This window comes from Sesamum indicum, linkage group LG2 (assembly GCF_026168435.1).
Source record: "Sesamum indicum cultivar Baizhima isolate 11 linkage group LG2, ASM2616843v1, whole genome shotgun sequence".
Taxonomy (NCBI): Eukaryota; Viridiplantae; Streptophyta; class Magnoliopsida; order Lamiales; family Pedaliaceae; genus Sesamum; species Sesamum indicum.
This window is the reverse complement of record NC_142658.1, coordinates 13,853,147-13,863,130: the sequence shown is the minus strand read 5'-3', so window position 1 is coordinate 13,863,130 and position 9,984 is coordinate 13,853,147. Positions and strand designations below refer to the sequence as shown.

The 9,984-nt window shown below is 38.6% G+C and overlaps 1 protein-coding gene across 1 annotated transcript; it reads left to right on the top strand.

Moving 5' to 3' along the window:
- Window positions 1-1,369: 1,369 nt before the first annotated feature.
- Window positions 1,370-6,164, top strand: LOC105155881 (Double Clp-N motif-containing P-loop nucleoside triphosphate hydrolases superfamily protein). Its single transcript, XM_011071865.3, has 3 exons — window positions 1,370-3,280; window positions 3,816-4,110; window positions 4,195-6,164. Exons 1-3 carry the CDS (start codon window positions 1,980-1,982, stop codon window positions 5,794-5,796), a joined length of 3,198 nt encoding a protein of 1,065 aa, XP_011070167.2. The 5' UTR covers window positions 1,370-1,979; the 3' UTR covers window positions 5,797-6,164.
- The last annotated feature ends 3,820 nt before the right edge of the window (window positions 6,165-9,984 follow it).

The window sequence follows — 9,984 nt, the reverse complement described above, 5'->3', positions numbered from 1 at the left end:
AATTTATTTGATTTGCAATAGTTAGTAATAAGTCACTTTTTATTTATTTATTTTATTAATATCAAGAAACTCAGTAAATTTTAACTAACGGAGGGACCTATTTGTTATATGGAAGCAAACATAAAAAATTTTAGATTTAATTTTTCAAACTATAGAAAATTTACATGTAAGAGAAGAAGAGTCTGATTATAAATAATATTTTAGTTTCTTCATTATATTTTTGAAATTAATCTTTATGCAATCTCCTCAGGTCAAATTGAATCTTACTCCAGAATTGAACCGTTCGAAACACACGATGCCAAACACGCCCTAAAGCGCGTAGCAAACACGCGCGGCTCGGCGCATGTGGGATTCCACCTCGTCAATGATAGATGGGAACTAAATACAAAACAAGATGAAGGCTAAAAAGGGGGTCAATCCATTGTCATGGCTGTGTGTAGAGAGAGAAATGAGAGAGAGAGAAAATAAAGTAATGTTTACTACTCATGAATCTCCTCATCTCCCCCCCAAAAAGGTTCTTTTATCTTTCTTTCCTCACCTTTCCATTATCTCCATTTTTTAAAAAAATTGGCCATTACTTTAATCTTGCAAGAGCATATACTCCTAATTCTTTAATTACCCAATTAACAAATCAAGAACCCTAATTAATTACTCCTAAAACAAGATTACACTCAAAAGTAGGGCAGCCCACTTCCCCTAGCATCATTGTATTTTTTTATTTCAGTTTAGTTAATATTTTATTTTATATTTTCAATCATATACGTGTCAATTACATCAAATATTTTTTTACAATAGATATTTAATACGACATATATATTTGTAGATTTCGACCAAACCCTGATAGTTACAAACTGTTCTTGTTTGGATTTATCATTTTTATGAGAACTTTAATACCCGACTTTCTTTATGAGACTCGAACTCATGACTTATTATTGGCGCGCAAAGAGCATAATATATTATATGTGCTGACAAAATAAAATTAGATTAAATATAAAAAAATAAGAAAAGAAACATATGTTCTTTTTTTTTTTTAATTTTGCAGAAATCTTTGCAACTGAAAGTACTTTCATGTCCCTGTTTTCCATAAATTCCTTATTCTTCTTACTCTCTTTTTAATCCCATTTGGAAAAACAAGATAAGAAAGCCTGCATGCACTCTCACTCTGACACCTCCTGCTTAAACTAATAACCCCTCTTGGATTTTTATGCTGTTATTTTTAATTTAGAAAATTATATTTAAAAAAGAATTTCTGGGTTCATTTTTATTATTTTCTTGTGATTATTATTATGTCATCCTCAGGAACAGGGAAAAGGTGAAATTAGAAAATAATAAAGGTTATTATGGCATCACCATTTGTTTTTCACAATTTGTTTTATGTGTTCATGTGGGAGTTGAGGGAGGGATATTTCTTGGTGTATTGAATGAGAAAGAGACGGAGGTTTGTGTATGTGTTCGTTCACTGCTCATATCATCAACTTCTTAGAGAGAGAGAGAGAGAGAGGGAGACTGGTTTTTAGAGAGAGAAAAGGAGGAGGGGAGAGGGGGTGTTTGTGTGAAGGAGGTGGTCTGATCTTTCCTTTTCGCGTTGAATTTCTCACACAGCTTTTTTAGTCTTACATATTGAAAAACTGACCTTATAATACATAGGGGAGGAAAGAAAACCATTAGCAGAGGATAGATTAGAGAGATCCTATATAGAAACTCAAAACCAACACCACAATCTGATTCTACACCATCAAGATTCTCTCAAGTGTTTTTGTTTGGGTTCAGATTTCAATTTCCTGCCTTTGGAGTTAGGAGGGTCTGCTTCTTTTACCTCAAAAGCATTGTTCGTCCATTGAAGTTTGGATTTTTGAGTGTTCCCGAGCAATTTTCAAGATTCCCAGTTGCTTGTAATTACGGGAAATTCTGGGCTTTCTCTGGATTCGTCTGCCCTTGAAATTTGAAATCAATCATTGATTCTGAGGAAGAAGGGGAATATGAGAGCAGGATTGAGTACTATTCAGCAGACTCTAACACCGGAGGCTGCCAGCGTTTTGAACCAGTCCATAGCGGAGGCAAGTCGCCGGAACCACGGCCAAACAACGCCGCTACACGTGGCGGCGACGCTGTTGGCGTCGCCGTCGGGATTCTTGAGGCAGGCTTGTATCCGCTCCCACCCCAATTCCAGCCACCCGCTCCAGTGCCGCGCGTTGGAGCTCTGTTTCAGCGTAGCGTTGGAACGGCTGCCGACGGCTCAGAGCACGGGGGGACCAGGGATGGAGCCGCCGATCTCAAATGCCCTCATGGCAGCCCTCAAGCGGGCTCAAGCCCATCAACGGCGCGGCTGCCCTGAACAGCAACAGCAACCGCTGCTCGCCGTAAAAGTGGAGCTTGAGCAGCTGATTATTTCCATCCTCGACGATCCTAGCGTCAGCCGCGTGATGAGGGAAGCCAGCTTTTCTAGCCCAGCTGTAAAAGCCACCATCGAGCAGTCGTTGAATAACTCCAACACACATGCCCATCAGCAGCATCATATTGCCGGTGGGAATGTGAGTTTTGGAGCGAATTTCGGAGGAATTGGGCCAAGAATGCTCTCTACTCCAGGCCAATTAACAACGCCGCTGGCACAGAATCCGTCTCCGATTATCCCATCAGCCAATCGAAATGCGTATTTAAATCCGCGGTTGCAGCAGGGGGCTGCAGCCCAGATTGGTAATCAGAAGGGTGAGGAAGTGAAGAAGTTATTGGAGATAATGGTGAGAAGCAAGAAAAGGAACCCTGTTTTGGTAGGTGATTCAGAGCCTGAGGCTCTGGTGAAGGAATTCTTCAGGAAGGTAGAGAACAAGGAATTGGGAAATGATGGAATTTTCAAGAATGTTCAAGTTTTAACTTTGGAGAAGGGACTTTTATCAGATAAGAATCAGATAGCGGCGAAAATTATGGAATTAGGGGGCGCAATTGAGAGTAGGATTAGGAGTGGAGGGGTGATTCTTGATTTGGGTGATTTGAAGTGGCTGGTGGAGCAGCCGGTAAATTTAGGTGGCGTGCAGCAGCAACAGAAGCAGCCGGTGGTTTCAGAGAACGGGAGGGCGGCGGTGGTGGAAATGACGAGGTTATTGGCAAGATTCGGTGGCGGAGACGGTACTAATGAGAGCAGTAATAAACTTTGGTTTATTGGGACTGCAACTTGCGAGACTTACTTGAGGTGCCAGGTTTATCATTCCACCATGGAAAATGATTGGGATCTGCAGGCTGTGCCTATTGCTTCGAGATCGCCTCTTCCGGGGATGTTCCCAAGGTATATTCTTGAGTCCAATTTATGAAGATGGTGCTTGAATTAGCTACAGTGTATCTGGTCCTTTAAGCCCTGGTGTTTAATCTGCTTATGCTACATGAACTCATTGAGTCTTTTGCTACATGTTGGATTTGAATTGACAGTTCAAATGGAATTGCATATCTGATGTGCTTTGGTATCTGAAAATGCTCATCTAGTGTCTGTCATGAATTATTCCCTGAGCACAGTAGTTTCATCTGTAGATTGGGAAAAGTAATATGAATTTTGTGAACTGGCTTGTTTTAGAAGTTGAAATATGTATAGCCGGATAACGACATTCTTTTTTTCTTGTTGTTCATCCTTCATTAAGATTTATAGTATCTTTTCATGTCCGAAAAAGTGATTTTGGTTGATTAGCAGGTTGAAATTGTTTAGAGTCATATGTTTGTGGTTTCCTTTTTGGACAATAGTAAAAGTTTGAATTATGGTGCATAATTATTCTTCATTTGTCCAAAATTTTTATTATATTGATCTTCTGGTGTGTGGTATTTGTAATTAGGCTTGGAAATGAAAGAATTTTGAGCAGTCCAGCGGAGTCTTTGAATCCCTCGAGGGCTGTTCCAGCTCCACTGCCTTCTTTGACAAGGCGTGTATCAGAAAACTTAGATCCTGCTCAAAGATCGACCTTCTGCCCTCAATGTTCAGGGAATTACGAGAAAGAGCTGGCAAAACTCGCGGCCATTGAGAAGTCATTTTCTGCAGCTAAACAAGAAACAACTCGACCTTCTCTGCCACAGTGGTTGCAGAATGCCAAACTGAATGGCGCTGATGCTAAGACGACAGATGAAACACAGGTACATGCCCTTTGAATTTAAGGTTTGGAACAAGTAATTTTGATTGAAATTACAGGTAAGCTAATATTTCTCATGTTTTTACAGGGGAAGGATCAAGGAATGCTTTCCAAGCAGAAGACTCAGGAGTTGCAGAAGAAATGGAGAGATACGTGCTTGCATCTTCACCCTAACTTTCATCAGACTGCTCGATCTGATAGAACTGGTCTGCCGGCTCTGTCTATGATGAGTTTGTATAACCCAAACTTGCTCTCACGTCCGCCGTTCCAGCCTAAGTTGCAGACGAGCAAACCACTTGGAGAAGCTTTACAATTGAACACGAATCAAGTTACAAGCCAACTGGCAGACCGTGCCAATAGCCCTCCCGCGAGCCCTGTGAGGACGGATCTGGTCCTTGGCCGGAAAGGACCAGATAGCATCCCTGAGAAAGCAACAGGCGATCAGGCTAAAGACTTCCTTGGTTGTATCTCTTCGGAACCACACTCTAAGTTGCTTGATAAATTTTCTAATGCTTTGGATGCTGATACATACAAGAAACTCCTCAAGGGCCTCATGGAAAAAGCATGGTGGCAGGCAGAAGCAGCCTCAGCAGTGGCTTCAGCCATTACACAATGCAGACTGGGCAACGGAAAGCGCCGTGGTGCTGGATCAAGGGGCGACATATGGTTATTATTCACGGGGCCAGATAGAATTGGGAAGAAGAAGATGGCATCAGTGCTAGCTGAGCAGATATGTGGGACTAGTCCAATAATGATATGTCTCGGGAGACGAAGGGATGATGAGGAATCAGATACAAATTTCCGTGGTAAGACAGCACTCGATCGTATTGCAGAGGCAGTCCGAAGAAATCCATTTTCGGTCATTATGCTCGAGGACATTGATGAAGCGGATATGCTGGTGCGTGGGAACATAAAACGAGCAATCGAGAGAGGCAGGTTTACCGATTCTCATGGTCGTGAAGTCGGTCTTGGTAATGCCATATTCGTTGTTACTGGAGATTGGTCTACAACTAATCCTGAAGCTTTAAGAGACGGTCACTTCGTGGATGAGAACAAGCTCGCTTCTATAGCAGGCGGCAGTTGGCAATTGGGACTAATAGTAAGAGAAAAAAGCGCCAAACGACGAGCACACTGGTTGCACGACAAAGATAGGTCCTTGAAGCCAAGAAAGGAAATCGGGTCCGGCCTCTCTTTGGACCTCAATCTTGCAGCAACCTACGCAGAGGATGATAAAACAGATGGATCTCACAATTCAAGTGACCTCACCATAGACCATGAGGATGAACTTGGCCATGTGAACCGACATTTCTCCATTGCATCGGTGCCTCATGAGCTGGTCAGCAATGTCGACGATTCGATACTATTCAAGCCCGTCGAGTCTGCCTTCGTTCGACGCGAGATCAAGAAAACGATAGCCGTGAAATTCTCCATGGCCGTAGACGAAAATTTGACGATAGAAGTAGAAGATGATGTCCTAGACAAGATCTTAGGAGGGCTATGGCACGACCGGACGAGTCTAGAAGAATGGATAGAAAGCGTTCTCACCCCAAGTTTCGATCAGCTAAAGACACAACTCCCGACTGGTGACCGGAGCACCTCAGTGGTTCGTCTAGTGGTAGAGTCGGATTTCGGCAACCGGGGCAAGAGCACAGGCAATGCAGATTGGTTGCCTAGTAGCATCCTCGTATGAGAATTGACGGTCGCTCGTGGGGGTACAACTGATATTTCCAGTTTTTGTGGGGGCGGTTGTGTAAATACTGCAAGTATTTGGCAGGATTTTAGACTGTCAAGGAAGAGAGAGGAGGGTAAACAGTAAAGAGATAAAAGAAGACAACCGTTAAGAGTGAGATGTTGACAGGTTAACGAATCTTCAACAGCACTCACTTGTTTTTTTGTTTTTGTTACCTTAGTATTTGTTAATTCCTTTTTCTCTTTTCTAGCATATAAATGTTTAGTATTATTAAATTGTTATTATTATTATTACAACATGGAACTCAATAGATGATGATGATGATCAATAAAGATGAGGGCATTCCTCTGTTGACCCTGTTTTTTTTATTTCAGTGGTGTTCTTGTCTGCGAGGGTGTTATGGTAATTTCCACTTGTGCTGACTGATTCTTGATTCAGTGTGGGTAAAAGATGGTGGGGGGTTCAGAGACGGTCGTACGATTGACGGTCAAAAATGAACTTTTTGCTTTGATTGTTTTGGGTGAAAAAAGTGGGCCCCACTTGTGGCGTAGAACCTCTGCGGGAAGTCACGTTTTTGCATGTGCGACGTGTCGCGTCCCCAAAAGGATGCGAGTTTAGAAGAGAACTACGAGTGTGAAGGGGACCATAACAGTGTCGTAGACTCTCACGTGCTTTTACCATTTCACCCCTCCATTTCTAGTGAATCCAATGTTTCTACGTGGAGTTTTTTAACATTATTATTTTTTGGATTGAATTTCTTTTATTTAAATCAGTGTTTTATTTTTTTATTCAAATTTGTACATAAAATTAATAACTTAAATTCTATGCACATGATGTATATGTATATATTTTAATTAAAAATTTGTGTTTAAGTTATAAATTTTTTTATTTTATCTCTTTACGTAACATATAAATAAATAGCTAATTGAAATAGTCGAATAATTTATAACTGTTATTTGTACTAAAATAAATGAAATATTATTATTGGACTGTGAGTACAGTATAAATTGAACTATGATTACAATTCATGTTATATTAGGTGTTTAATAGGGTCTAACAGGAGAGAGGCTTTAAAAAGATAAAATATCCGTAATAGAATCTCAAAATATCCGAACAGGACAAGAATTCACACATTTTGAAGCAGTGCAATCGACCGACTCGACCACCTGCAAGCACAAAGTACGATTGATTACCTAAGACCTGGAAGACTAAAATCACGACACGTGAATCTACACAAGTACGAACATCTGACCTTACAGATCATTTTTCGAGAGAATATTTTTGATCTTTCTCTTAGATCTCACGTTCAACTAACTTAAGCATGAAGGATCTCAAGTGGAGATTTCCCAACAAGCTTAAACGTCTGTTTGTTTTCTCATATCTCAGTTGAATTATCTTGGAAGTCCTAACGATTCCCAACCCACATGATATTTAAAATTATGTGTACGTACGCAACGCACATCACACAGACACAAGCATAGATGTAGATTGATGTGTACGTGGGTGTGTGTTTCATATGAATTGAACTCCACTCATTCAGACAACTTTTGATTTGAATCTTGTAAGGTGGTGAGAATAGCACAGAGAGGAGTAGTAATCGTCAAGATAATTAAGTAGATCGCCACTTCATATGAAGATGTCGCTGTTTCAACAACTTTGATCATGTCGCACGCTTTAACTCTACCTGCTGCATGCTAAAATATCTTTCATATTAAGGGAGTGTTTGGATCGACTTCGTTATTAACTTCAAAATTTTATTAAAGCTTTTCCAAAAGATATTATAAGATATATCTTTTTATTTTTAAAGTTTTAAAGATGTTCTATACATATGTATCGTTTTTTATCGAACGCTTTATAATAGGAAAAAATGCAAGCAACCCTCTGTGATATCGCAAATGAACAAATTACCCCTTATGAAAAAATAAATAACGATTTACCTCTCCGAGAAAATTGCAATTTTATTCCCGTAAGTATGGGAGAGTGACAACTTTAGTTTCGTACGGATATATTTTCGTAAATTTATTCTGTAATTTTAAATATGTCGTGCAATGAAAATAAAAATGACAAAAATACACTAAAATGGTAAAAAAAAAGTATGTGGTTCATGCGTGAGACCAGTTTAATTGAATATACGTACTCAGACATTATGTCCTTAATGTGCGAAGCTTTTAAAATTATAATTTTTTTTTCTTTCTTGAATTATTGTTTACAATAATTAGTTGAGCATCCCATCAATATATATATATATATGTATATGTATCAACGGTGGAGATTGACAAATCTCACTGGGGTGACCCTAATGCCCAAGTCAACGATGACTTTAGCGTCTTTACTTTAAATTTCAAAGTCGGGAAATGCTGGAGCGCTTTATCCACAGAACCTGGACATTTTGGTGAATAAAATTGTTTTTCGGACTGTTTCTCAAGTTGAAAACTTACAATTATAGTTTAAAACGTGCTAAGGGATTAGTCTCTACCGCGGAGCGCACCATCAATATTTGAAGTTACGCTCAGTTTTTCAAGAAAGCGTGAAAACGAAAATTGTATATTGTATAATAAGTGTAAATTCGAATTAAAAATTTATTTTCTAATTGATTGCTATTTTGTATTATTAAAGAAATATTACATTAATATGGTGTTTTATAAATAGATAAAATATCAATCTATATTATTTACTCGTGGGGAGATTCAACGTGTGTAGACTAAAATACCTTCAAATATATTTATTTTTTTTCCCGTAAAATAACCAACACTTTATTCAATTGGCTTTATCAATAAATTTTTGCTTACATACTTTTGAAATTAATTCCTTTTATCGATTTCGATAGGTACATTCATTTTTTTTATTATTTTTATTTAATAAAATTTAAATATGAACTACTTACATAAGCAAAATTTTTTTAATATTACATCGATTCAACCAATACAACAATACATTAAGAACAATAAATTAAAATTACAGCAACTCTCGATTCAACCAGTTTATCAATATGATCGTAAACAAATTACAATAACACACATAAATTGATACAAACACACAAATAAATACAAATACCTAATGAAAATTCGAATTCAAGATCTCAAACTTATTTATGAAATTTTAAAATTAATTTCAATCACTGTATTAAGACATCATTGATTCCTTACAAAAGCAAGTTGAGCACTACAAATGGTAGCATGCGTGTTAAAGAATAAAAGCAATTGATGTTTTTGTTTTTTTTTTTTACACCAAGAATTGGTTTTACCAATAAAGGAAAAGTAATACGGAAAAGGGCAAAAACGCGTAGAGTATAAGTCAAAGTTTTTTCCATTTTAAGAGGGCTTAATTATTTAATTAAGAGAATTAATCCCATGTGGAAGAAATATCAAAGCAAATCATTGTTCCACCTTTCTTCACTTTTCAATAATTAATGGATTGATCCCCACAAATTAACTATATCATATGGTACAAAAAAACTATTAAACTTCAACTCCATCACACGCCGAGCACGCCACACAACACACTCTAGCTTTATTGTTTATTTGGGCTGCGCTCGGCGTTCAGCTCTGATTCGAGTATGACTCACGTTATATCGACGCAACATGATTATCATATTCAAGATCAGATTCAGACCAAACGGACTGTCCCAATTCATGTCTTCATTAATCGAATTACTTTCGAGACAGGAAAAAACCACGAGCCACAAAAAAAGGGGTTCTATCTCGGCCATTTCGACACCCGACAACCAATTTGGCAACTTCTTCTTCTTCCTCTTTTCCTTTCTATTCGATGATATCAGCCGACACGATATATTTAGCTAGTAGACAACCGGCCTCTTTAATGCCCTCTTGTTGAGGGCCGTTGGCTCTTTCAAGAGTCAAGAATGAAGTCACCACACAAAAACACACACTACAATTCCCTCCCCCAACAGTATTGAAGGTTGCAAGAAAAAGAGCTTTCCCTAAAAGGGACATATCTTCCATTGAATGTAGACACAACTAGAAACAAACTAGGAAGAAGACAAAGATGTTGCGGTCGTGAGTCACAAATTGGTTGATGATGGATGGATGGTGCATGGGATGGCCCTTTGACGCCTAAACCATGCATGTGTGCTCATTTATTAGGCCCTCTTAATGCTTACTTTAGTTTCACATTGTCCCACTCCACTTACATAACATATACATATCTTTTCATTTGTGGGCACACGGA

Excerpts from the sequence above, each read along its gene's own strand:
- LOC105155881 (XM_011071865.3), top strand. The coding sequence starts at position 1,980 with ATGAGAGCAGGATTGAGTACTATTCAGCAGACTCTAACACCGGAGGCT. Across the intron at positions 3,281-3,815 it reads CTTCCGGGGATGTTCCCAAG|GCTTGGAAATGAAAGAATTT; the intron begins GTATATTCTTGA and ends ATTTGTAATTAG. Across the intron at positions 4,111-4,194 it reads AGACGACAGATGAAACACAG|GGGAAGGATCAAGGAATGCT; the intron begins GTACATGCCCTT and ends ATGTTTTTACAG.